The sequence below is a fragment of the Zootoca vivipara genome, chromosome 15 (genome assembly GCF_963506605.1).
Source record: "Zootoca vivipara chromosome 15, rZooViv1.1, whole genome shotgun sequence".
In the NCBI taxonomy this organism is placed as follows: domain Eukaryota; kingdom Metazoa; phylum Chordata; class Lepidosauria; order Squamata; family Lacertidae; genus Zootoca; species Zootoca vivipara.
Genome location: NC_083290.1, coordinates 29729149 through 29756912, shown reverse-complemented (window position 1 = coordinate 29756912; position 27764 = coordinate 29729149). Strand labels below are relative to the sequence as shown.

At 51.6% G+C, this 27764-nt stretch overlaps 1 protein-coding gene across 1 annotated transcript; it reads left to right on the top strand.

Annotated features, from left to right (window-relative positions):
• The first annotated feature begins 6282 nt into the window (after window positions 1–6282).
• On the top strand, window positions 6283–26174 carry BACE1 (beta-secretase 1). Its single transcript, XM_035139285.2, has 9 exons — window positions 6283–6880; window positions 13452–13540; window positions 15746–15962; window positions 16950–17087; window positions 17560–17694; window positions 18900–19001; window positions 19863–20012; window positions 21089–21260; window positions 22241–26174. The coding sequence occupies exons 1-9, from the start codon at window positions 6620–6622 to the stop codon at window positions 22480–22482; spliced, it is 1506 nt and encodes a 501-aa protein (XP_034995176.2). The 5' UTR covers window positions 6283–6619; the 3' UTR covers window positions 22483–26174.
• Window positions 26175–27764: the final 1590 nt, after the last annotated feature.

Below are 27764 nucleotides of genomic sequence, written 5' to 3'. Positions count from 1 at the left end.
GCAGCTCGACAGGATAGTGAATCTGCCAGCCTCTAGCTGTTGCTGTACTGCAGCTCACAGAAGCCAGCTGGGTCATGGGTGATGGGAATTTCAGCCCAGCAACATCTAGAGGCCCATAGGCTCCCCAGCCCTGGTATTGAAGGAACATTGTGGAAAGGGAGGTGTTGAGCTGCTGCCCATCCCCAGAGACTTCCTTCCTGCTAAAGCACTAGTGGAGAACCTGCTGTTGCACTACAACTCCCACCGGGCCCTGCCAGCACGGCAAATGATCCGGGAGGGCAGGAGTTGGAGTCCAGCAACATCTGGAGGACTGCAACAACCTGACTGTTCTGTCTGCACAATGGCTGCACAATGGCTGTCTCAGCCTTGGACCAGAGACTCCACCGCATTTTAACAAATTATTGGAATTGGTCTTTATCAGATAAAAAATAATAATGGGGAGGTGTGGCGGTTCTTATCCAGGGGATGCCCACATGGTATCTTCCTGTAAGGCTATTTCAGCCACGGAGAAGGCAGATACTTCTGGAAGCCATTTGTGCACAGGGTAAACTGATAGCTGCACTTGCCCATGTTGACCAAGGGAGGATGGTGGTGGCAGTACAGTATAAGTTGAACCCCCCCCCAGTCCATTTGAACTGTGAAGATAGGCTGTGCTGTGTGCATTGCTCCCCCCACACCTAATCCCCCCCCCAATTCACCTACCTACCTACTTATCTCCTGGGCGAAACCCCTTCACTTGAATTAAGCAGTTTGAACACTGCAACTTTGTCCATCTTCCCTAATTTGTCAGTTCACTAATCATGGATTCCTTAGAGGTTTTCAGGGGCTTCTTCTACTCTCTGCACTTCTGGCCATTTTTGCATTTCTGAGTGGGGTATAGATCGGGATCACAGTCTTAAAAAAAAATTACGGGATCACAGTCGTAAAAAATAATAATAATACTCCTACTTATTCTTCCACTCTTGTTTTCATAAGGCTTGCTTCTTGGGGCTGCATAAATTTGCAACAGTGGTGGTATGCTTGAACCGGATGATTGGCATGGGCTGCCTGCACTTAGGCATTGTTCTTGGCAAAAAATTTTTTAAAAATGCAAGGGTTTCACTACAGACTTGATGGGCATGCAGACAGATTTAATTTTTGCACACTTAAAAATTGATGTCAGGGATCCTGACAGAGGAAGCCTTCTGGCTGCAGATGGGTATGGGTCTCCCTGGGATCATCTCCTCTTAAGAGACTTTGAAATGTTCTTGAGATAGGCAGCTGAAGGTTCCTGGCCCCACCTTATGCTAGGAGTTGAGGCTTCATCGCCATGGCACTTTAGCCCAGGTCTTTTTCGCTTTTAAAAGGCTGCTGGTGGTTCAGGTTGGTTAGTGTATATACATAGCTTGATGAGGAAATCAAACATAGAGATCCCTGGATACAGGTAATGAAGGAATCTCCAAGCCAGTGACCATCAAAGAATTAAAAAGCGCAGGCTGAGCACAGCACACCATGGATGTGTATCTTGAGTAGCTCAGACTTGGACCCGCTATGCTGCCAACAGCTTGTATGGGGGCGGGCGGGGGTTAGGAAGAACCTTTCCACTGCTCAGGGTTTATCAAGCTGAGAAATGGGCACGAGGGTCTCCTCTTGGGAACTGCATTATGTGATAAAAATTTCCAATGCAATGAAATGTGACAGACTCAGATGAATGTCTGGGGGGGGGGGCTAAATAGTAATTTAAGGTTCTGGCATCTTCTTTCAGTTTCTCCCTGTGGAAAAAAGGACTAGCACTTGCTTTTGTCAACTTTTGAATGCAACGATTTGTGGCCTTGTCTTAACACCTTCCACCCCACCCCAACCTCCAAGTCCAATTTCCACCTGGAGTTAGGAATACCAAACCTGGCTGGTGGCACAGGGAAGAGGGAGAGGAAGTGTTAATGTCTCACTGCCAGGCACCAGCAGGAAGGTGAGGGCGGAGCACCTTGAACATTACTTAGGTTGGAACATGCTGGGTCCCCTCGCCTTCTCTGCTCACCCCTTGTCTATCTGCATTCAGTTTCCTTTGTCCCCGGGCACCAGGAGTTTCTCATTTCATCCTTGCCATTTTAAGAGGAAGGATAGCAGGCTGTGAACTCACGGGCAGGTAATGGCTGCCCACCTGAGGCAGGATGGGGCAGTAACTAGGCAGGGGATGGAGAAATCTCTGCTTTCACAATGCTTTTTCAGTCATGTTTTGGGGTGGCAGTGAGGAGCTCCACAAGGTGGGTTCTGATGGGAAGCTGAGCTGCTTTCTCTCCCCACCCGACCACCATCCTTTACTGCTTAGCCGTCACTGCCCTCTAGGCTGTATCACCTTTGTGCAGGTGCTGGACCAACCCCCCCCCCAAAATGGAGCCCAAGCTCACATGCCCCTGCTCCCCAAACACATGGGCTCCTCTGTACCTGAGGCCTTCTCTGTGGGTGGATTGTTGTAACCCCCAGATTGCTTAGATTAAAAGAAATAGGAACTGTGTAGATATTTAAAGGACTAGAAAAAAATATATTTAAGGATGATTGTGAAATTCTGCACCTTTGTATATGTTGGAAAGTTCCACTGCTGTGTGATGGCCTGGACTTTTAACTTATTAAATGGAATTGGAACCACAAGCGGACTCCACCTTACCTGTTTCTCATAGCTGCTGGTTGGTTTGGGGTTCTTTCCAGGTGGGTCACGAATACAAATCTCTCTTCGACTTGCTTGTCAAAACAGAGACATACTCTTTTTTTTAAAGTGCGGGTGGAAATACGGTGTCTGTGCTTTAACTTAGTTGGAGGAATCTTTCTAGTGACAACTGTTCCTCGCCATGGCCTCCCTTGGCTCTTCTCCCATTTGAGTTGTCTAAGTTGCTTTCTTTTGCCCTTGCATTTCTGACAGCTGCAGCAAACTCTGGCAAGGAAGGTTTCCTTCTGCGTGATCTGTATGTAGGGGGGAAACACACAAAAACACCAACCCTCTGGAAAGTGCTGAGTTAGTGATACACTGACTCCCCTGCTCTTCCTTCCCCTGCTCCATCAATCTCTCTTCACCCCCTCATCACACTCTTTCCGCCCTACCCCCTCCCACCGCAACCGCTCCTCTATCCAGTCCTCCAAGCGCTCTCCAAAGTGCTGTAATCAGGCAGCCCTTGCAGATTTTGGCCACTGGGCGGCAGCACGGGCGAGAAAACCCCGCAAAGTTTTGCAGCACGCGAAAAACAAGCAAGTTTGCTAAATCGGTGGATCTAAGACAGGCATCCCCAAACTGCTGCGGCCCTCCAGATGTTTTGTCCTACAACTCCCATGATCCCTAGCTAGCAAGACCAGTGGTCAGGGAAGATGGGAATTGTAGTCCAAAACATCTGGAGGGCCAAAGTTTGGGGGTACCTGATCTAAGACAAGTGATCTCCAGCGTAGACTCTTTTTTTTGCACAAAATACGAGGGCTCCCTCTCGGGCACTTGTAAGCATGGCTGAATTCAGCCTTTGCGTCCCGAGAGCAGCTCATTCCATCCTCTCGTTCCCTACCAGCTGCAACAACTTGTCTAAGAAAACAAGGTGAATCAGGAGCAAACTCTGGTTAAAGGTGTAGCGTGCAAACAGCCTGTAACATAGACGGGGGCATCCAATGACGCTGAATGTTGGGAGGTTCAAAGCAGACAAAAGAATGGGCTTCTCTCCACCGTACAGAGTTTAAACCGTAGGATTGTCTCCAGGAGCTGCCCCACCCCTCTCGTTGTTTTACCCCTGCCAGCCTTGCTGCACTGTGGTGAGGGGGCATAGCCAGAATTTGTTGGGTTGGAGGGGCTGGATACCCACCTGTCACCATCCTCTGTCTGGCTCTGTCTAGCAGATTCAGAATGAAATGTCTCAACAGCTGTTGTTTTTTAAAAAACTTTCCTTTGACCCCAAGTGCTCAGAAAAATCTGTAATTTCTACTTTTAGTTCAGTATTTTTATTTATTTACTTGATTTGCGGAAGGCGGCCTATGTTCTTAACCCACATCCATTTCTGAAAATGACATCACCTGGGATTGGGTGATGGGAATGAGAGGCAGAGCAGCTGTGTGTCAGCTGCATAGGAGAACCAGGCCCATGCTGTTTCAATTGCCTCAACCAGCAGTTAGTTTCATGTAGATATTAAAAAGCACAGATGAGGATCTGTGGTACCACAAAGGTCATAGCAGTAACTTCAACCTCCAAGCACCTCCAAGTATTCTGGGTTTGGGCTTCTAGATTGGAACAACCAGAAAGGTTAAGGGGATGGAGAAGATGAAAGTAACACTAGAATTCATGGACATCCAATGATGCTGAATGTTGGAAGATGCAGAACAGACAAAAATAAGTCCTTCGTGCACCAGTATGGAACTCGTTCCCACAGTGATGGGAACCAAATTGGGATAGCTTGAAAAAAAGGGAGAATACTAATGGAAGATAACGTTATCAATGGCTACTAATCCTGATGGTGATGTTCTACCTTACCTGGACTAGATGGCCCATGGGCCTGATTCAGCAAGCTCTTCTTATGTTCTTAGATGAACTACTGAAAGGTGGCATCATGTATACCCATCCTAGCCAGATCCAGAACAATACCGTGACTTGTGGTACCAACTCTGCTAAGAGAGCCAGGAAAATCACCTGGCATGGGACACCTATCAGGGTGACCAAGACAGTTTCCATTCCAAAAATCAGGCCTAAAGCCTGGAATCAGGGCCGGCTCTAGGTAGAGTCCTGGTGGCGCGGGGTGTAAGGGCACCGGGCCGGTAGGCAGGGCACTGCACGTCGAAGCCGCGCGGAAGCCATGCTGCGCCCTGCGAGGGCAGGGGCGCTGGAGCGATCTCCGCCCCTCAGCGCCAGGGCGCGCAACCTGCTCGAGACTGCCCTGAATGGAATGGATCTAAGTGCTCAACTTCACTCAGAAACCTGGATTGAAGATGCAATCCAAGGCACAGGCACCCTATCTATGGTAATAGTTACTCATACCACTAGTGCCGAGGGCAGATTTCTTTAGTAAGGCTCTCTCCGTACAGAGCATCCTTCAGAATGGTGGGAACCACCCCCACTATAAGGAAGGAACCTACTAGGGCAGACACTTAGTTAGATATGACAGACTCTGCCCCATTGACCAGCCAGGATGGGCAAAGGTCAACCAGACACAGGCCTGGTCTCACTTCTCCAAGGAATCTGTCCAACCATGGAGGCCAGCAGCGTGAAACCGTGACCAGCCCAATACAGTGGTACCTCTACTTACGAATAACTCTACTTACGAATGTTTCTACTTACGAATGGAGCTCCGTCCGCCATCTTGGATGTGGTTTAGATAGGGGTTTTTTCCACGTACGAATTTTTAGATAGGGTTGCTTCGACTTACAATTTTTTTCTCCCCATGCATTCCTATGGGATTTGACTTACTTTTTTTCGACTTACGAATGTGCGTTCGGAACGCATTAAATTCGTAAGTAGAGGTACCACTGTACAGTACTTGGTGGGGACTCCTGTAGATGGCCAGGAGCCCTGCCTGCCCTTGTCTGGCCCCTCCCTCGACAACCCCACTGTCTGCTCTTCTGTAGCTGGGCTTTCCCGCTGTGGCTCTCTTGCAGGGACTTCCTTGACCTCTTGGGCCTGCCACACAATATAGGCAACGGGGGGCCACCTAAGAGGTCTGAAGAGGCAGTCCCCAGGAGCTGCTGAGGCTCGCCAAGAAAGGGCAGCCGTTTGCTTGCCCTCTTTGCCTCTGGTGCGAAAAAACAACAACACTTGGTCCACCTTGGTTTGTGCCAGGGGTGCCAACTTGAATACAAAATTGAGGGGGCCCAGGTAAGCCCCACCCCGCATAATCGACCACAAGACACGGCACCTGCACACCACTTGAATGGCCAATTGCTAGGGACCAATGGGTCTTCGGCCCTCCCATAAAATATTTGAGGGGGCTGCCTCCCTAAGTTGATGGGCATTGCCATTCAAATGGTGTGCGAGCACCCCGTCACGTTATTGATTATGCAGGACGGGGTTTACCTGCCCTCCCCCCAATATTTTATTCAAGTTGGCACCCCTGATGCCCACCATCAGCTTTGGGGGGGGGGTCTGTCCGGCGCCGTCAAATATTTTATGGAGGGGCAAAGGGACTTCAACTCCTCTAGCTCGTGCTGTGCGCCGCGGGCACCGGCCTCCCTCCGGGCCAACGCGCAGAGGAGGAGGCGGCGCTACGAAGCTCCCAGCAGGCGCGCCTTCCGAGCAAGCTGCCGCTCCCGCGTGCGCAGAAGGAGCCGCTGCTTATCTGCGGCTCGGCCCGCCCGTGGACTACAACTCCCAGCGAGCTCCGGCAAAAGGAAAAGCCTTTGCCTCGGATAGTTGCCGCTGCCGCCGCCCAGGCTCTAGCGCGGAGCCCTCCCAGCTGCTGCGCTGGAGCCGGCCCGCGGTGCCGAGCAACTGGAGCCTCTGCATCTCTCCTAGGCCGGCGGCGCCCGATGCAGCTGCAGCTCCCGCCGCGGCCTGGAGGTGCCTCCCGAGGCCGCCGCCGGGCCGCTGGGAAGTAGCCCGGTCCGTCTCGCCGCTGCCCGTCCTCCTCCTCCTCTCCCTCCTCCTCCCCGCGCGGCCTTCGAGCAGGAGCCGGCGGAGCTGAGCATGGCTCGGGCGCTGCTGGGGCTGCTGCTGTGCTTGGGCTCCGGGGTGGCGCGAGGCCCCGTCCAGGCGCCCGTCGGGCTCCGGCTGCCCTTGCGGAGCGCGCCGATCCAGTCGCGGCCGCCGCGCTCGGCCGACGAGCAGGACGAGCCTCGCCCCGGCAGCGGCGGCGGCGGCGTCTTCGCCGACATGCTGGACAACCTGCGGGGCAAGTCCGGGCAGGGCTACTACGTGGAGATGACGGTGGGGAGCCCCCCGCAGAAGGTGAGCTGCCATCGGGCCACGAGCTTGTCGCCCACTGACCCCCGTGTGCTGGCGGGCGGGCGGGCAGCGAGGGGCATCCGGTCAGGCCAGCGCCCTTCGCCATGCTGGGGGAGGGTCCCTCTAGATTAGGGTTTCCAAAACTTGGGTCGCCAGCTGTTTTTGGACCACAACTCCCATCATCCCTAGCTAGCCGGACCAGTGGTCAGGGAGTCCAAAAAAAGCTGGAGACCCAAGTTCGGGAAACCGTGCTCTAGATGCTTTCAGAATGCTTCCTATCCAAGGCCAGTGGACCCCCCCCCCTGAAGAAAGTCGGTAGGTTGCAGGTGGGGATGGGGCTGTGTGGGGGAGAGAGTAAGTGTGTGTGATGCTTGGGTGGGGTGGGGAGCTCCCCAAGGCCACCTGGCAAGTTCAGGGCAGAGAGATAAACCTTGCAGCCTGTACTTTTTAGCTCACAGCTCTGACTCTTAGCCCCCAGCCCAGGATTATTCAGTTGGGCTTCTGGTGGGGCACTTTGCACCTGATTTCCAGGAGCTCGACCCTCAGAAGATCCAAAGTACGGGGGGGGGATGGGGATTGGGGAAGAATGAAGGGGCCGCTGCAAGGGTGCTGCCTGTAGAGAGAGACAGATCACTTGCCTCCTTGTTCGCCCTTGGGCTGGCTTCATGGCCGGGAGGGCAAGATGGCAAGGGAGGACATCACCTTTGAGTCCTATCAGAATCCTTTCAAAACACTTTTTAAAAAGGAGGAGATGGATGAAAATTATTCAGACATGGACTGTCCCTGAAATCGGGCCTCACTATGTCTAACCAGACCACACAACTAGTGACCGTCCCTGTGCTCACGTGGGGCAAGCCCCATTGTGTCCTTAGCTGACATCCTCCAGCCTTTCCAGTGCAAAGCAAAGCAGTCCTTGTCGGTGGAGCTGTTTTTGCTGGCTCCTCAGCAGCTTTATTTGGGGTCCCCCCAGGGGACAGACTGGGGGAAGGGCTTTCGGAAGAGGTGCCGCCATTGATGAAAGTGAGCAGAGCGTGGAAATCATTTGTTTCCTATGGGCATTTCTTCTCCACTGAAACAGACTGGTGGAAAAAAAGCTATGCTTATCTGGAGCTGCTTCTCTTTATGAGAAACTGCGGTAGAGAGCGACTGGTTGGGTGGGTGAGGAACATGTACGTGGATGCAAGGGGAGAAGTGGCATTTTTGTCATGTACGAAGACACAAAATTTCGCAGGGATCCCTCTGTGTAGCCGGTTGCCTGCTTCTACGCAAGCAGCCGGATGTACCTGGGCATTTGTTGAGGCTTAAGCCACAGCTTAGCCGTGGAACTTATTTTTAGCGCTGGGGCTTGGCCTGAAATATTGCGGGGCAGTGGCGATAGCCTCTGAGAATGTGCAGAACGTGTTTCCAGCTCCTTTGCTTATTTCCAAACTGACCATGGCGTGCTCCACATTGTGGGTGAGGGGGCTCTCTGTGCCCTTCCACTGCCAAGCTGACTTTTTGCCGCTGGGGAAAAGGCCTCGAAACCCCTCACCCCTTTGCCCCGCCTTGCCAAGCGGGTTTGCTCAGAGCTGCCGGATTCCAGGAAGGCTCCCGCAGCTCCCCAACCCTCCTCTGCCGGCTGCCTCTTCAGCTCTCTGGCTGTGGGCCAAGTAAGCAAGAGATGCCAACAGCATATGGTGCTTTCAGTGGAATTAAAGGTTCCTTATATAAAGTGTGTATGTGTGTGAAAGCAAGTGGGAAAAGTACAAGCCTATATGTGTGCGTGAGTAAGTGGTACCAGGTGTGCATATTATGAGCACATTTGTTTTCTTAGGCCCACAGTGGCAAAATTCGGGCTAGTGAATTAAACCTCTCTGCAAAGCTGAGCCTCCAAAGCCAGAGCAAACACTGGCATTGCTTCCCAAAAGTGCTTGTATTTGGACTTTGGAGAGGCTCTAGAGCAGGCATCCCCAAACTTCGGCCCTCCAGATGTTTTGGACTACAATTCCCATCATCCCTGACCACTGGTCCTGTTAGCTAGGGATCATGGGAGTTGTAGGCCAAAACACCTGGAGGGCCGCAGTTTGGGGATGCCTTCTCTAGAGTGACAATGTGGGGCCACAAGCTACAGGGCATCATATCTGTGTGGATGAGGAGAAATTTGAGTTTGCAAGGGGGTTGGTGAGCAGCCTTTGTCTGACCGCAAGTGAGCAGAGCATCCTCAGGGGTGACCGTGTGTGTGTGTGCGCGCAAACTGTTGGCCTTTTTGGGTGCCAGCTGCAAAGTGAGATTGGCAGGGCTGATGGGACATTGGGTTGGGGAGCTGACCTTGCTGTCTTCTGGAATAAAGGCTGTTGCCATCTCCCTCTGGGACGACGTAGAGCTCTGTCAAGGTGGTGCTTGAGTGTTTGAGCCACTGGGTGGAAAAACAAACTCTGTTGGGTGGGTGGGTGGGGGGAAGAGTCACATTGACTCACTTGGCTTTGCTTCCTCCAGTCTAAAAGGGTGTTGTGCCATCCAGGGTCACTGCAGGCTCATTTTGTTGTAAGCTCCATTCTATTCAATTGGACTTACTCCTGTGCAGGGTGTATTGGTCTTGCACCCTTAAATGCCTTATGCTGAACTCTTCACATTCAGGAAAAGAGATGGTAGCACCAGAAGCAGACTCTGTTTCCCCTGAAGATCGCTTTGAGTGCACAAGCCAGCCCCATTCATTGACATCTGTTAATTTAGTTAAACTTGCAGGGTTGGAGCCAAAAAAGTTCTACTCAGAGTAGACCCAACTAAACCCAACTGGTTGTAAATTAGCCATATCCATTAACTTTGATAGGCCTACTCTGTGTAGGGCTGGCACTGGTGACAACCCAAGGAAACTTGACTTTGTCTGTTGCCTGGATGGTGAGTATTCAAAGGAGGCAGGTGACAGCATTCAAAAAAAGCAAGAGATTGTGCCTTGTGTACACATGTGCACTGTGGTTTGCTGATTAGTGCAAAAGCAGTAAGTCCTTTCCTGGCACACTCTCGGTGGGGGATTAGGAGAAGACGGAGCTCTTGTGAGGTCAGGATTAAGGCTGCCCAGCAGCATGACCTGGCAAGGCTCTCTAATGCCCCCTCTCTGTTTAGACCCCACCCAGCTGCTCACTGAGAGATTTTGCAGCAGGACCCAAGAGGAGGTTGGTATGGCTGCTCTGATACACTTCCGCCATTGGTGTCTGTATTTATTGCCCAGGTTTGCAGCTGAACAGAGGGAGTTCAATTACTGCCAGCAAACCCAGTGGTGGCTTGCGGCTATGTCCTCTGGGATGCAGGGAAGAGGCTGTTCTGGTGCAGTGAATAACTGCTGTCCTGGGCAAAAACAGTGGGTAGGCTTCTGTTCTCCACACTCTCAGATACTAACAAGAAGTGCCTGGGTTTTCACATGCAATCGCATGTAGAGAAAGTGAGATGGCAGGTCCCCAAAGGCAGGGAAAGGATGAAGGAGACCTCTAGGCACAGAATTGGGCTTTAATTGAGCCCAACCAAATTGAATCCTAGGGCACTCTTAGGCACAACCATTTTCAGTCTCAAGTTTACAGAGTAATTTTGCAATGCCTTCTGAAAACCAGGGACTGAAATTGGCTGCCCCTAAGAACACCATTGAAATATTCTTGGCTCCCACCTTTCCTTATGAAATAAGTTAACATGATAAGAACAAAATAGCAGCACAAAACTCTCTTTTTTTTGAGGTGTGGATCTTCCTGAACTGCCTTGCTGATGATCCAATCACCTCTTTGTTGTTTTCCTTTTCAGTTCAGTTCTCTCTGTTGATGTGCAACTAGGGTTGCCAGACTCAATAGAGGACAGGACTTCTGTGCCTTTAATTGCCCTGCTCTCTTTTGAGTCTGGAAACCTTAAAGAGAAACCAGCAGACCCTTTGTTTAATTTCCAAGCAAAGGGTCTGCTGGTTTCTCTTTAAGGTTTCCAGACTCAAAAGAGAGCAGGGCAATTAAAGGCACAGAAGTCCTGTCCTCTATTGAGTATGGCAACCCTATGTGCAACCCATGTGGACTTGGGTCGGTGCACACCTGGCTGCAGTGACTTAACCACTTGCAGATGGGCCAGTTACAGCAAATCACTGGTAACATAAGGACAAAAGAAGAGCCTGCTTGTTGGATTAGGCCAATGGCCCTTTGAGTGCAACATCCTGTTCTCATAGTGGCCAACCAGAAGCTATGGGAGGGCTGCAAGCAGAACAAGTAGACTCTTCCTCTGGTGGTTTTCTGCAGCATTCCTGCCTCTGACTATAACCCAAAAGCTCTTTCTGAACCAATGGTCTGCTTAGGAGGTTCTTGTTTGTTTTTGGTTTGGATTTTTTATTTCTTTTATTTTTTTTGGTCTTGGCCTCTGAGGTCCAAGGGTGGGGAACTACCACTCCCATCATCCATGACCGTGCTTTCTGCGCTGATGGGAATTGTAGTTCAGCGACATCTGACGGGCCAGAGGTTCTCCACTCCTGCTGAGGTGCTGCTGCTGCTGCTGCTGCACACTTTGTGCTAAGGGTCATTGCTTGTCATTTGGGGTTGTCTCGAGTTCTAGATCAGCCCTGTGAGTTGCTGACCTACCAGAGCATCTTCTTACTCTGCCAGGTAGTCACTGACATTTAAGAGTCTTGCCTATAAGAAACCAGTAGGGGTGGTCAGGAGGCAGAGGTGAATATGTATGGGGAATCCCTATGTGAAGTGCTGGTAATAAAATGCAGGAGGTGCCAAGCCAAGTGCTCTGTGCTGTATAAATGTTTAAGGATGTGCTGGGCATTCTGCATCTTTGTGCAACTGAGCCATAGGAAGCTCATAGCCTAGAGAAGCCTGTGTACTAATGGCTGCTGATGGACCTTTTAAGTGAGCCATATGGAACGGAACGATGATGAATTTTGGTAAAATGCTGTATAAATATAGAAGAATCCTATGTGAACGATCCAGGAGTGGGAGCCAACAAGTATCTGGCATCCTGCTTGTGATCTCATTGTGATTAGGCACACGTGCCTTTCTTCCCAGAAATGTGGAGAGAGCACAGCTCCAAATGCCTTTGCCTGTTCTGACATTTGGAGGAAGTGACTTGAGGTCTTGCAGCCTGCCTCTGTGCTGACCTCTTGCCTCTACAGCAAGGTTTATTCCCTGCTCCATTTGGGGCTGCTTAAGGCAAGCAAGGCTAGGAGGGACTTTTTCGATGACCTTTAACTGGAGAGAAATTCCTTCCCAAGCTGCTGGGCTCAAGCCTGAATGGGCATCATGCTCTCCCATCTACAGCCTGTCTTGCTGCATTGCTATCCAGGCAGGAGAGTTGGTGCTTTTCTTTTCAAAGATGTGCTCACTCAGTTTTCAAAAACAGCAACAAACGAACAAGACAGTCCATTAAGAAGCAAATACTGTGTGGAGCACATTATTGCCGCCGGGATAAAATTTTGCAGGCATCCTAATGAAATAGATTTTGCAAAGCGATGTTTGGGAGGAGTTTCATGTCAGTACGGTAGCCTTGCCACGTGGAGGCATGTGCTGTTGGGGGTCTATTCAGTGCACTATTCTTATTTATAAAGCATATGAACAGTGAGCACAGAACATCGAAATAGTCTTGTTTCATAACCCCTCTTTGAATTCTTCTGTGAGTGACCCAGACCCTCTCAAAGCACCCATCCCTGGAGGGTATTTGTTCCTTAGCACAAGGGGGTGTCCCTTCCTTTCTTGGAGGCAGATGTGGGAAACATCTGTCCTCTGCCCCCAGCTGTTGATGCACTGCACCTCTCATCTGCCCTAGTGATGTGCAAGTCTAAGAGCATCTGGGGTGGGGGGCAGGTTCTTCACTCCTGGTGTAAAGGACGGTGTTCCTGTGCTGTTTCAGACAGCTGCACTTCAATTTGTCCCGCGTTTGACCCCACAAGGTTAGCAAGCTATCTGTCTTTCTGCTGTGCCCTTTGTGCGCAGAGGGTTAGGCCACGTAGTGTTTGGGGGGAGGCAGGCTCCTTCCAGCCTCAGCACCACCACCTTGGGGTCTGGCAGCCCTGACCTTCCCCAGCTGACGTGGAAACTGATACACCTGCAGCTTGCTGCTGATGCTGACGCTTCTTCCGAGACGGGCTAAACCACACAGAGGAGCTGCTGCTGCTGTCGCTGCAGACCAAGGGCAGGGGGTGAACCAGCGACCTTGTGCTCCAAGCCGGCTTCACCCTTTGGCTTAAAGACATGGGCACAGAGACGTTTCTTTGGGGGAACTTGCCTTCCACTCCTGGAAGTTGGAACCTGGAACAGGCCGCTGCCCAAAGCAGCAGAACATTTGCATCTTGATGCCAAGCTTGGCCTCTCTGTGCCCAATTTAGATCCTTTCTGCCTGAGGTAGAGACCTGTGTAGTTCAGAAGGCTGCATATGCCCAATGCTAACAGAAGCCAGCCTTGTTTAAAAGATGTGGTGCTGCATTATGCACCCTGGAGCTATTATATTCTGTGCTGTGAGTGGGTCAGGCACAAGCTCATTGTCCCGGACGGGATGTTTCTGTGCACATTTGGGCTGCCCTGCAATTCTCTGCATGAAACGCACTGACCTTTCTCCCTTTCTCTTCCCCCAGCTGAATATCTTGGTGGACACAGGGAGCAGTAACTTTGCTGTGGGTGCAGCACCCCATCCTTTCCTCAGGCGGTACTACCGGCGCCAGCTGTGAGTATGCAGGGAAGCTGATGTGGGGCCGGGCAGGAGAGGGCAGCTCTGAGCTTGCAAGGAAACCTCTCCTCTCCCCTCTTCTGTCCCGCCCGCCTCTTCCACCAGGGAGGTGTTTAGCCCCTGATTTGCTCGAGGGGCTATTGCCTTTGCAAGCGCCATCCGTAATCCCTATGCCCCTTCACGCCATCTGTCTCTGGTCTTCTGAAAACACTTGATCAGGCTGGCAGTGCCAGGGTGGCGCCAGGTGACACCAGCACACAGATCAGGGCTAAATGGCTTCTTTCTGTGCCATGGGGGAAAGAAATGCTGAGCTACTGTCTGGCCCTTGAGCTGCTGCTGGAGGGCACAATGGACAATGGCAGGCTGATTCCCTTCCGCTTCAGTCTGCTCACTGCCTCCTCGCCTTGCGTGGCCGAGTGGGGAGAGCCAGCGAGCCTCCGTTCAGAGCCGAGGCGCTGATGGGGGAGTCAGCCCAAAGCCGGCCGGGAATGGGCTGGGTGCTGTGGACATGCCTCAGGGCGATCTGCTCCTCTTGCTACGGAGACGTGAGCAGCGAAGATGGGCAGGTGCACACCATTGCTGTGATGGCCCCCCCACTCCAAGGCACCACATCTGCCAAGAGCGCTCTCTGAATTACTGCCTCAGTCTGCATTAGGGAGGGAGACAAGCAGACCAGGGAGGCACGGGGGCTGCCCCGCCCTTCTGTTGCTCAGTTCCTTTATCCTGGTGGAGGTTTGCTAAAGGTCTGGGCCTGAGCCACTTCCTGGCAGAGGCTGCCAATCAACCTTCCCCCCTCCATCTGCTCCCCTCCAGGTGTTGCTGCACTACAAGCCCCACCAAAATCCAATCATACTTGGCAGAGACTGTATCTTATGCTCTGTCAGGGCAGAGCGGTTTTTTAATATCCCAAATGAAGACAGTGGGTAGGGAATTATTTGTGCTAGGTTGGGGAGAGGGGGACTGGTGTAAAGTTGTGCTGTCACATTGTGGGCTGTTAATTGTAGGGGTTGCCCCCCCATGACTCTTTGCAGGTGTTTCTGTCACTGTAGCAGGAGTACCTGGAAAGGGGTGGTGGTGCTGGAATAATCCATGGAACGTAAATCTTCCATGCTGATGTTCATCCATATACCGTACATTGTTCTGTTACTTTTTGGAGGCACGTATTGTACTGTACTTGATCATTAGTTTAAAAACAACAACACAAAATAGGACTGCACACAAGCTTGCAGTTTAAAAGTTAAGAGACATTGGAAAGGGAAGCGAAAGGAAAACAAAGGAGAGGCGTGCAGTTGTTAATTTATGTATAACATTCATGTTCCAAGTTGCTGGCATAGTAAAGCAGAGCAGCGATTGAACATTCTAGGAGCATAGCAAGCTCCTTTATATCAGGCCAAACAATTAGTCCATCTTGCTCAGTATTGTGTGCACTGACTGGCAGCAACCCTCCAGGGTTTCCAACAGGGCTCCCTGCCTCCGCTGCCTTACTGGGAGATGCTCCTGGACCCGAGCCTTTCTGCGTGCAAAAGAGATGGTCTGCCACTGAGCTGCAGCCCTTTCCAAACATCATACGATTTCACTGCAGCCTCTTCTGCACCATTCCTTGAGTTTTCTTCTTTCTTTCAATAGTTTGTATTGGTTTTTACACAAACAAGTTTAAAGTAATGGGGGGGGGGGGAAACCACCTTTAACATATCAATTCATGTGATTCACTGAATCTCGTGACTTCCTGCCCCGTCCCCTACATGAGTCCGGTCCTTATAGTAATTTTTCTAAAACTGCATATCAATACATTCTCCACAGTTTTCATTTCTCTAAATTGTCCATATCTTTTGTTTCTTTACGAGTGATTTTTTAAAGTCCAGGTAACGTCTTTATCTGTTTACAATGATCTCCTAAGTAAGTTATGAGTTTTTCCCATTCTTTTTTCGAAGTGTTTATCTTCTTGGTTCCTGAGTCTCCCGGCCAGTTTTTTTTCATTTCAGCATAGTCCAGCAGTTTGGCTTGCTATTCTTCCTTAGTTGGGACTTTTGGTTCTTTCCATCTTTGGGCTAGTAGCATCCTTGCAGCTGTTGTTGCATACATAAACAGACTTTTCTGGTCTTTCCTTGAGTTTTAGAGGCTACCTCAGGCAGGTAGCTCCCTCAACATGCCGCCTACCTGTGTTCTCACTGTTTCATACCCTCTCCTCTGTGTCTCTTGCAGCTCTGGTACGTACCGGGACTTGAGGAAAGGCGTCTACGTGCCGTACACGCAGGGCAAGTGGGAAGGGGAGCTCGGCACTGACCTGGTGACCATCCCCCACGGCCCAAATGTCACCGTCCGCGCCAACATTGCTGCCATCACCGAGTCAGACAAGTTCTTCATCAACGGGTCCAACTGGGAAGGGATCCTGGGCCTGGCGTATGCGGAGATTGCCCGGGTGAGCCTGGCATCAGTGTGGGCACTTCTGGAGAAATGTACCCCCTTGCCACTGTGGAAACTGTATCATGTAAGGGGGCGGGGTCCCCAAACCCTCCCGGCACAAATCACAACTGCAGAGTAAAAAAAAAAACCCACAACATCTCCCAATGGAAATGTGTTGGGCAGTTAAAATTTATTAAAATTCCCTAGTTTTCCAGTTTAGAGGCTTACCTGTTTTTTGTTTGTTTTACTTTTGGAAGCTAAAATGCAGCCACAGAAGCAGCATAGGATAACCCTCCTTTAACCCCCTTGCCCTTACTCCTGGAAGGCCCAAAGGGGCTTAGGGGGGCCAATCCTGTTGCTCTTAAAACTGAGCTCCCCTTAGAGGGCATTGCCCTCTTGAATGCCACCTGCAGAACAGTCTCCTTGCATTTGTCCTCTGGCAGTCCTCTGCAAGACCTTCAGCACTTTACATAGTAGATTTTGCTAAACCCGACCAGCTAGCCACCCTGGATCTCCGGTCTCTGGAGAGCAGGTCTTCACGCCTTTGCCAGGGAGCCACACAGAAGCTGCCCAGAATGAAATGCGCATTCTAGTCCCGAGTTTGGGGAGCTTGTTGCTCTTCTGGAGTAATCCGACTCCTTTCATCAGCTCTGACCATTGGTCATGCTAGCTGGGGGCAGTGGTAGCTGGGGTTGGCAGGGCCCCAGACGTTCCCCATTCCCAAGGAGCATAGCTCAGGAAGCTCAACAAGTTTGGCTTTCTAAAAAAAGTTCAACAACTTCGGTCCATCCAACGACATTGGGTAGATCACTGCCAGTCTTTTTATACTGTGAGTAGATCGCAGTCTATTGGGAGTTGGACGTCCCTGTTGTAAAGCATCCGAGCCTCCATAGCCCAGCAGGGCCTGCCTGTGAGCCTGAAGCCCAGAGCTAGCTCACAGCCTACGTGCTTACTCCATGCTCACTGATGCTGAGTCCCTTCTTCCTCTTCTCCTTTTCTGCAGCCTGATGACACCCTGGAGCCTTTCTTCGACTCGCTGGTGAAGCAAACCCAGGTCCCCAACCTCTTCTCCTTGCAGCTGTGTGGAGCCGGCTTCCCACCCAATGTCTCGGACGCCCTGGCTTCTGTGGGGGGCAGCATGGTGAGGGGCGCAGGGGCAAGAAGGGTCTCGTTCTCCTCCTTTTAGTTGGATCCCCAGAACCTGTTCACAGTCTCGGATCAGCTACATAATACAGAGGTTGAGAGCACCTCTGGGCATCTGCAGAGTGCCTTCCCTCACTATTAAGCAACCACAGCCCAACTCCAGGTGCTGAGGTTCAGGCAGGAGGGCTCTCCTGTTTTGGGGGCGAGTATATGGAAGGCCAGCGTTCTAATGAGGAGAAGAGTGTCAGAGCACATGCAGAGTGTCCTCTCCTCTCCATCACCCCCTTTGTCCCATTTGCACTTGGCCTGGACTGGAGATTCCAGGCAGCTCTGAGCCTCCAGCAGCCCAGGCAGGACGTTTGCCGGTGCTTTGTGGAGTAGTGGGGAGAGGATGGGAACAGGGCACCCACCACCCTCCTATTGGCCCCTTCCTCTTAATGCCATTTCCTGCCATGCCCCTGTCCCTGCAGATCATTGGAGGCATCGACCCGTCCCTCTATGTGGGCAGCATATGGTACACCCCGATTCGGAAAGAGTGGTACTACGAGGTCATCATTGTCAGGATAGAGATAAACGGGCAGGACCTGCAGATGGACTGCAAGGAGGTGAGAGGGAGCCAGGGATGCTCGGGTGCAGGGTGGATAAAAATCAATGATTTGTTCTTTTAATTTTTTTAAAAAATGGATTATTATTTTTTATTTAAATCGGAATTTTAAAATGAAATGCTTATGCAGGAAAAATCTTTCTAAAGATAGTTTTCTGTTTAAGTTACACTATAGTCCATAGACTGTTCATCAGGAAATAAGGATTTGTTTAACTTTTTCATGTTTGTTAAAACTCAGTTTTTTAAAAAAATTGTTTAACCACATCAGTTAACAAACATGGATACATGTGCTATAATGTTATGGTTTTAATTAAATAAATTGTTTAAATTGTTATTAAGGAAATGATTATTTTTCTCCTTCCAATAAAGTACAGTGGTACCTCCGGTTGTGAATGGGATCTGTTCCGGAGGTCCGGCTGCATCCCGAGGAATTCTCAACCAGAGGACCGCTTCTGCGCATGCGCGTGGCACGGTTTAGTGCTTTTGCACATTCGCGCACAGCGAAACCCGGAAAAATACTTCTGGGTTTGCTGCGTTCGCATCCTGAAGTTTACGTATCCAGAGGGATATGTAAGCGGAGGTACGACTGTACAGCAGAAAAGTTGTCCAAATATAAACAGTTAACTTATAAAACCTCACAATAATTTCATAAATATTGGTCTATGTATGTCTAATAGTATATAACCAAATCAGTAATTTTTGATATAACTGTAGAAACTACTCTGGAAATTTATTATTCCAAAAATGAAAGCTTCATCTGGTTGTAAATATTAAGATTATACCAGCAAGATCTTTCTGTAAAAAGAAGAAGATTTAAATCAGATCTTACTGACTGGTGATGTGTGTGCAGAGTATGTACAGAGGAGCACCTGAGCAGTGCCCACCAATGAGGTGCCTTGGTTCGGAGGTGGAGGCAGGACATAGGAACAGCTTTTGGTACTGAGGACTGAGGTTGGACAGAGGGCTGGACCCTGCCCTTGCTCCTCTGCCCAGGGACTTGCCACAGATTTGGGATCAGGTTGTGCTCAGCCTGGCCGCAGCAGGGGAACTCTAGTTCAGAAACCCCCCCACCCAACCCATGCAGGTTCCAGTAAGAATCAGCTTCTGTCCCCCACTGCCAGGGCTGGTTGGGAGCTGGTGTGCATGAGCTTGGGAAGGGGGGGATTGGCGTTTCTGGAGCCTGAGTGCCTTTGCCTTTCCCCGCAGTACAACTATGACAAGAGCATCGTGGACAGCGGCACCACCAACCTCCGCCTCCCCAAGAAAGTCTTTGAGGCAGCAGTGAAGTCCATAAAGACAGCTTCCTCGGTGAGAAACGCATCGGGGGGTGGGGGGTGGGGTCAGCAAAGGGAAAAGAGCACCTCCTGGTCTGCCTATCTGTGGGCCCTGCGGAGAGTGGAGTGTGCCCAGCTCTGTGTTCGAATCCTGAAAACCAAGGGCTCCGGGACCAGAACATTCACATCCTGCAATGGGGTCATATATTGTGAAAAATGAATCAGTTAGAGTAACTGGGCCTCCTCTGTGTATGTGTTGCAATGCATGGAAATGGTGAAACCCATTCCTGGTACCGTCCCTCCACACCACCCCAGGCAAGTGAGCCAGCATCTCCATGCTAGATGTTCTAGCGCAAAGCATCATTACTCCCTGGGGTGGAGGTGGAGAGTCAGAAACCCGGAGCTCATACCGGTAGCTGCCAAGTTCCAGCCTGAGAAATAAGGGACTGGACCGGAAGTAGCAGACCGGAAGTAGTGCTGCCGCCATTTTGGAACTGGGCGGAGCATGCTCAGAAGCTACTTTTGATGCTGCTCTGCCCTGTTCCAAAATGGCCGCCACACCAGAAGTCGTGCTGTGGCCATTTTGGAACTGGGCAAAGCAGCATCAAAAGTCGCTTCTGAGCATGCTCCGCCCAGTTCCAAAATGGCCGCCGCGCCAGAATAAACTGGGGGGAAATAAAAAAATCCGTTTTTTCAGCTGGGAAAACGGGGGTTTCCCAGGGAATACGGGAGACTTGGCAGCTATGGGAGCTGCGCCATCTTTGTTGACCTGAGGAATGGAGGAAAAGCAAAAAAAAAAAAGCAGCAGCCTCCCCACCCTTATTCTCCTCCCCCAAAATCTGGTGTGGCTTGTACTGTGCTAAGAAGACCCCCTCCCTCCCTCCCTCTTCAACAGACAGAGAAGTTCCCCGATGGCTTCTGGCTGGGAGAGCAGCTGGTTTGCTGGCAAGTGGGCACCACCCCCTGGCACATCTTCCCGGTCATCTCTCTCTACCTGATGGGCGAGACCACCAACCAGTCTTTCCGGATCAGCATCCTGCCACAGGTAGGTGCCACTACTGCATGTGTGCTTTGGGGTAGGCAGAGTGTGAAGGGAACCTCAGGTGGGGCATTGCATCTGGCTCTCAGGAGAAGTTCTTGCAGCTTGGAGGAGCCAGGAGTTCTCTATTTCCTCCTTTTTAATAGAATTTTATTAGAAGTTTGTATCGTATTAAGCAATGAAATCCAAACTCTCTTTATAGAAAGATAGTCAATGCACCAAAAGAAAAGAATAACATAGAAAAAGGAAAATATAAAATACAGTAGTTACGATCCTCATCAAACACAATTGTATATATTTATGTATAGCTAGCTATCACTGGGACGCAGGTGGCGCCGTGGGTTAAACCACAGAGCCTAGGGCTTGCTGATCAGAACGTTGGCAGTTCGAATCCCTGCGACAAGGTGAGCTCCCGTTGCTCGGTCCCAGCTCCTGCCAACCTAGCAGTTCAAAAGCACGTCAAAATGCAAGTAGATAAATAGGAACCGCTACAGCGGGAAGGTAAACGGCGTTTCCATGTGCTGCTCTGGTTCGCCAGAAGCGGCTTTGTCATGCTGGCCACATGACCTGGAAGCTGTACGCCGGCTCCCTCGGCCAATAACGCGAGATGAGTGCCGCAACCCCAGAGTCGGGCATGACTGGACCTAATGGTCAGGGGTCCCTTTACCTTTATCACTATTTTATGATAGTGTTTTATGCAAAGACAGCTAGCTGTGCAGAAGACCAAGGTGCTTTGGAAAATGCAGCTGAGCTTTCAGGAGGGTGATTTGGCTGAAACTCAAATCACAAATTCAAAATTTTGAAGCAAAAATAGCAGAGCAATTATGCAACCTAGCTCTGGCTGGTGTTTCCCTGAGCAGGGAGGAAACAAACTGCGCCCAGCTTGATAGCAAATGGCAGCTGGCCTCAGTCCTAGCCCTTGTGAGAAAAAACAAGAGTGCCTTTGTGCATGGGCAGAGTGCTTTCGTCATCTCGTTGGGCAACCCTGATGCCTCTGAGCCTACATGGCAGGATATTCTCATTTGGGGAAGGAAGGTAGAATTTCTGCGCCCCAGTTTACCAAAAGCCTCTCCCTCCCTCAGCAATACCTGCGGCCTGTTGAGGACGTGGCCACATCTCAGGATGAATGCTACAAGTTCGCCATCTCCCAGTCTTCCACGGGCACCGTCATGGGCGCTGTCATCATGGAGGGCTTCTACGTGGTCTTTGACCGGGCTCGCAAGCGCATCGGCTTTGCAGTCAGTGCCTGCCACGGTAAGTGTAAGGTGTCAGGAGGAGTTGACTGCAGAAGGGGCAGACAGACGGGCAGCCTCTTCCAGTGGGCAGAGCTGGGTGGCACTCACCTGCGCAGCTGCCTCAGGCACACCATTGCCTATGCATCTCATAGAACCATGGAACTGTAGCATTGGAAGGGACCCTGAGGGTCTTCTAGTCCAACCCCCTGCAATGCAGGAATCTCAACTAAAGCAGCCATGACAGGTGGCCATCTGACCTCTGCTTAAAAGCCTCCAAGGAAGGAGAGTTTATCACCTCCCGAGGGAGACCATTCCACTGTCAAAACAGCTCTTACTGTGTCAGAAAGGTGGACGCCTGGACGCAGCAACCAATCACATGCCCTATTGCCGCTGCAAATCTCCTGCTGGCTGCTGCCACAAATCGCCCGTCTCTCCCCCCCCCCTGCTATCCGTATAAGACGACCCTCAATTTTTGCCTATTTCTAAGGAAATAATAAAAGGGACCCAGGTGGCCCTGTGAGTTAAACCACAGAGTTTGGGCTTGCTGATCAGAAGGTTGGCGGTTCGAATCCCTGCAACGGGGTTAGCTCCCGTTGCTCGGTCCCAGCTCCTGCCCACCTAGCAGTTCGAAAGCACATCAAAGTGCAAGTAGATAAATAGGGACCACTCTGGCGGGAAGGTAAACGGCGTTTCCGTGCGCTGCTCTGGTTCGCCAGAAGCAGCTTTGTCATGCTGGCCACATGACCCGGAAGCTGTCTGCGGACAAACGCCGGCTCCCTCGGCCTATAGAGCGAGATGAGCGCCGCAACCCCAGAGTCGGACACGACTGGACCTGATAGTCAGGGGCCCCTTTACCTAAGGAAATAATATCGTCTTATACACGGAAAAATATGGTACTTACTTGGGATCGAACCTGGGGCCTTCTGTACGTGATCGTCTGCCTTACCACTGCTGTCCTGCATTCATTATCCTCTGTTTCCTCTGCTCCCCTGGCTTCAGTGCACGACGAGTTCCGCACGGCCGCTGTGGACGGCCCCTTCCTTCACTCCAACATGGAGGACTGTGGCTACAACATCCCCCAGACAGATGAGTCCACGCTGATGACCATCGCCTACGTCATGGCGGCCATCTGCGCCCTCTTCATGCTCCCTCTCTGCCTCATGGTCTCCCAGTGGCGCTGCCTGCGCTGCCTGCGCCGGGGCCACGACGACTTTGCCGACGACATCTCCTTGCTCAAGTGAGCGCTCTTGCCTCCCCACCCTCAGGCCTGTGCCGGCAGCCGGGGGGCCCAGCTGCCGGGAGCCACCAACTCCTCCCACCCCCTTCCACCTCTGCTGTGTGCGGGGTTGCAGCTGCCTCAGGGCCACCTGCGAGCGGGGGACTGGCCGGCTGCACCAAAAGTGGCAGAAGACGCACAACCTTTTCCTCCCTCCTGCCGTGGTTTGTGGGATGGCAGCTTACGGAGGCCCTACTCTTCCTGCTGCCTGCAAAGTGGGCAAGAGAGGCCCTACTGTCGACGTGCAAGGAGGAGAAGCAGGAACCCTGGTTGCTCAGCTCAGGAGGGGCCCAGAGCTATTTCCCACCTCAGGGCTTCATGGCTGGTTTCCCCGTTTTGCTTGTGTGTGACGATGGGACTACTCGCGAGGTCTCATGACCTGGAAGGGTTTACCGAAAAGGGCAGCGGGGATGGACGGACCCCAAAGTCTTGCTTCTGTGTAGCGCCGATGAGAGTGGCTGTCATTTCTTAAAGGGTTTGTGAGTGTGTCTCTCTCTAAAATATATATATAGAGATATATATAAATATATGTAACTTATACAATGGTAAACTGAAGGAGGGGGAGTCTATCCCCACCCCACTCAGGGAGCATTTGGGCTCCTTCTGGGCCCTTCACTGGCCGCACTCCTTTCAAGGAATCCCCCCCTCCCAAAAAAAGGGTCTGGGGGCAAGGCCAGCTGCGACACACAAGTGTCCATCTCAAGGTGAGGGTTCCAGTTTGTTAACCGTGCAAAGTGGAGGGACGATTCCTGTCCCTGGCAGTGGATGGGCCTTGGCAGTCCCTTTTAAATCCCAGGCATCAAAATGGCTTTCAGGAGTCGGAAGAGTTTTGTAGCCATTGATGAGAAGGAACAGCTGCCTCTTCCCTCCTCAAGGCTGTCTAGCTGCCTTTCCTAGCTGCTTCCCCGGAGAAGCTCTTTCTCTTCAGGGAGCAGCCCACCCACCATGGAGCATCTCTTGCCCCCTTCATGAGCAGGACTCTGGGGTGGCAGAACTCAGTGGAGTTCTGCAGGACCTGCCCATCGTGGGGCGTCCGCCCGCTTTGTGTACCAGGGCTGATGGGAATTGTTGTCCACCTGGAGGGCACCAATCTGGGGAGGATGGTTTTATGCAGACATCCATCACACCTGGAGCCATGTGTGACTCACTTGGGTTTAACAAGCCTCCAGGGGACTCATCACCCACACATCCACCCTGCCTCCCTTTCTTTTCCAGTTCCATCCTTCCATGTTTTCCTTGTAGCTTCTTCATTGTTAAGTCCTGCTGGTTGGGCAATGGTAGCTGTGGAGGTTCAGTGAGCCAGATCTGGGGCCACCTAGAAGGTGCTGTGCTCCCCCTCTCTTAGGGGTTCCAAACTCTTTATTCTGCAAGGAAACAGGACCCCCCCTTCCCTGTTACGGTCTGAACATGGTCCAGGAGTTTTGGGCTGCCCGTTGCCATAGATATTTAGAGCTCATTTCATCATTGCCTGCTGAGCATCCTTGGGCAACTGCTAATAGCCAGGTGCTGCCTCTGCGGCCGCCGTTGTCACCTGAGCATCACTGAACCTAGGAAACTGCCTTCTCCTGAGGGAGCCTACCAGTCCATCTAGCCCCATATTGTCCAACATGAGCCTCCCCCAAGGTGGTGCCCTCCAATTGTTTTTGGACTACAACTCCCATTAGCTTCAGCTGTGTGATGCTGGGAGAAGGGAGCACAGCTGTGCTTGGCTGGGAAGGATGGAAGGATGGAAGTCAAAAACACCAGGCAAGTGCCGGCCTCGAGACAGGCTGCTCTGCCCCTGGCTGTCAGCAGTTCAGACAGGGGTCTCTCCTTGCCTTACCTGGAGAAGTTGGGGGTGGAACTTTGGACCAGTGGCCTGGAGACAGCTGCTCAGGTGCCTGGCTTGCCTGCCTCGCAATTGGGTGGCTGCAGCACGCAGCCTTGCTATGACTAGCTTCCCAGAAAGAGAGCAGGCAGGAGGCCAGGCTTTCCTTCAGGAAATCTAGCCCTGCATCACATCCCCATAGGAATTTCCCTTCCCCAGCTCCCACACCATTTGCTTGGTGGTAGATGTCCTACTAGATGCCTCTGCCTAGGACAAATGGCTGTGCCGTGCCCTTGTTGCTGGGTAGAGTATAAGCTTTTGGGGAGGCTGGCACAAAGCAGCCTGGACTCACAGCAGCAGACCTCCTTACACTGCCCTGCCTGGGCTCTCAAGGGTATGAAGGGGTTGGGGCACATTCCTCCTGCAAGGATGTCCAGCAGGGCTTCCCGTAGCTTCTGTTGGGACGGGTTGGTGCTGCTGCTCACTCTTTCTAGGGGTGTGCATTCAGAGGTCCACGCCTTTGCCTGCCACACACTGGCGAGAGGCAGCTAGCAAGGAATTGCCCCAGCTCCAGGAAAGACATGGGACCAAGAGGCATTTGGCGGCCAGCTGCTGCTCAGCCACCAAAGCCATAGACGGGGAGGCTGCCTCTGCCTGGCATTGCTCAGAAGGGACAAACTTCTGCCACTGAAGTGTGTGTGTGTGTGTGTGTGTGTGTGTGTGTGTGTGTGTGTGTGTGTGGCTCAGTTGATCCGAAGGTTGCAAGAGGCTGTGGCTTTATCCTCTCTCCCCTTCCAATGACACATGTCCATTGTTTTCAAATACATGTATGTGTATATATATATATATGTTTATGTTGGCTGTTCTTGAAATTGTTATTTTCCAAAAAAACCTTTTTGCATAGTTGCAGGGCTATTTCCGCAGTGTGGACGGAGGTGACTGCCTTCTGCTTGCTAGAATGCCAGATGCCACCTGCTTGTACAATATTCTGTAAATATTTGTAATACTGGCTCCCAAATCCTCCCAGTTTTATCTCAAATGGAAGTGGAGGAGAAAGGAGCTAAGTGACCCTTTTTATTTTTGTAAATGTCTGGTTCCTTTTAAACACTTGTTTGCTAAGGCTTTAATGGACAGGTGGTGGGAGGCTGGGTGGATGTTGGGGGGGGGATAGCTCTGGGCTGGATAAATGCACTTTATAGACTGTACCAGGCTTCATGTGGTGCTGGGGGGGGGGGTGTTATCTCTCTCTCTCGCCCCTCTCCCATTCCCTGGGATGGTCTGGCTTGTGGGACAGTGGGAGTGAAGCACTTGTTGGCCATCAGCACCACTGAAGCAGTTTGCAAAGCTCACTTTCAAATAATAACCTCAGTGGTGTGATGGCAGAAGGCCCTTTCTCCTGTCCTGCCCCCCCTCCAAGCACAGCAATGGCCCTAGCCAAGCACCTTACACCCACACCCACCCACAGCTCAATACCATTTTATAAGCATCAGGACAGATCAGGACATTTCCAAGCACAGGCAAGTTGGGAAAGAAGAGCAATGCAGCTGCCACTCATAGCTTTTTGCTGAAGGCTTGGGGAGGGGAGGGTCCACCTTTTTGTGCACATCTGGTCTGGTCCTTATGGCCCACAAGCACCTTGACCCACAGCTTTCAAACTGTGGGAGAGCACGCACACACGCACACAACAAAAAACCCACACCATAGCTGCCAAGTCCGGGTCGTAAAGATCCGGGATCGGCAGAGCGCGCATGACCGGAAGTTGCGTGACGCAACTTCCGGTGGCGCGTCGCCCTTCTATGGGCACCAGAAAATGGCGGCGCCAGCGCCGGAAGTCACTTCCGCGCATGACTGGAAACACGTAAAAGCGACTTCCAGCGCCGGCATTTTCTGATGCCCATAGAAGGGCAAAGCGCCACCGGAAGTCGCGTCACGCAACTTCCGGTCATGCGCGGAAGCGACTTCCGGCGCCAGCGCCATTTTCTGGTGCCCATAGAAGGGCAAAGCGGCACCAGAAAAATGGCTGCTGGGCAGAAGCCAATTTAAGGGACAATACCGGGATTTTTCACCAAACGGGAGACCGCTGGGAAACGGTAAGAAAAAATGGGTTTTCCCGGCGGATACGGGATACTTGGCAGCTATGACCCACACAGTGATGAAGAAGGCAGGTGGCCCTCTAAGTGATAGACCCCCAGCTCCCATCATGGCCAATAGGTTCACTATTCCCACACCCTACGGCATTTTTTGCCCTTGCAGCAGAATTAAAGCACCACTGCCCCTCCCCAGGCTACCAAAGCAGATCTGAAGTTGCCAAGAAGCATGGCCCAAGGGGTGTGTGTGTGTGCACACCTGTGCACTTCTGCATCCTTCCTGAGCTGGCTTTGGAAGGTGAGCAAAAGGCATTGTCCGCATTCTAGTGCCCTCCCTTGTCATGGCCACGGTAGAGGAGAGTCCCATTCTACATATCCCAGAAAAGTGGGGCAGATATGTGTTTACTGAAGGCAGAGTAAGTTCAGAAGGTGGCACCCCGTTTAAAAGTCTGAGAAACACTGCCTTAAACCAACTTTGCTCTAGGGTGGTACTCTTTGATCTTCATGCTCAGCCACGCATTGTTTGACCCACTTAATTTTTTACTTTCTCTTCGTATGAAGCGGGACGGTTGTGGTGACCTGCCTTGGATGAGGTGATGGCAAGAGTACTAGGTTCTGACATAGCTGATTCTAAGATCATGGTAGGGAAGCATCAGCCACTGTAACCCAACCCCTAGGGGACTGGGGCCACCACCTCCCAAGCCATGACTTGAACCTCTTGCATGGTGACAACCCTTCTCGATTTGGTAAACAGCACGAGAGACTCCCAGCCACATAGGACTCTGGGGGCTCCCTAGCAAACACTGCCTTAATCAGCTGCTACAGGGACTTCAAGGCAGCTTGAAAAGGGGGGGAAGGAAGCACTGCGAAGTGGGGAGGCCCAACGACTGCCAGGTTGCAGATGCTGCTGCTTGTTGCAGCCAAGGCCAGAGAGGGGCAGCAAGGTCCTTGGCCTCACTCCCACTCCCCACAGCTTTTCCGAAGAGCGACATAACCAGGATCCTGGTGGCAGAAGCAGAAAATCAGGTGGTGCTGGGAGAAAGCGAGTGTAAAATGAGGGAGTTGGGATAGGCGCCACCTGAGATTCCAGCACTGTAACTCCCCCCAACCCATGTCTGTGTCAGAAACATGAATGTTTAACATGGTAAATTATTGCATTAAAGAGAAGAAAAAAAGCCTTTTCTTTCCCCGCCTCTTTTGCTTCAAGCCCCATTATTTCTGGTGTGGCAGGACTGGCAGCAAAGGAAGAAAGGAGGTGGGGAATGGGCAGGAAGCCGCAGTGGAGGGGGCCCAGACAGCAGCAACAGCACCACCACCACACACACACACATTCTGCATAATATACACACTTTA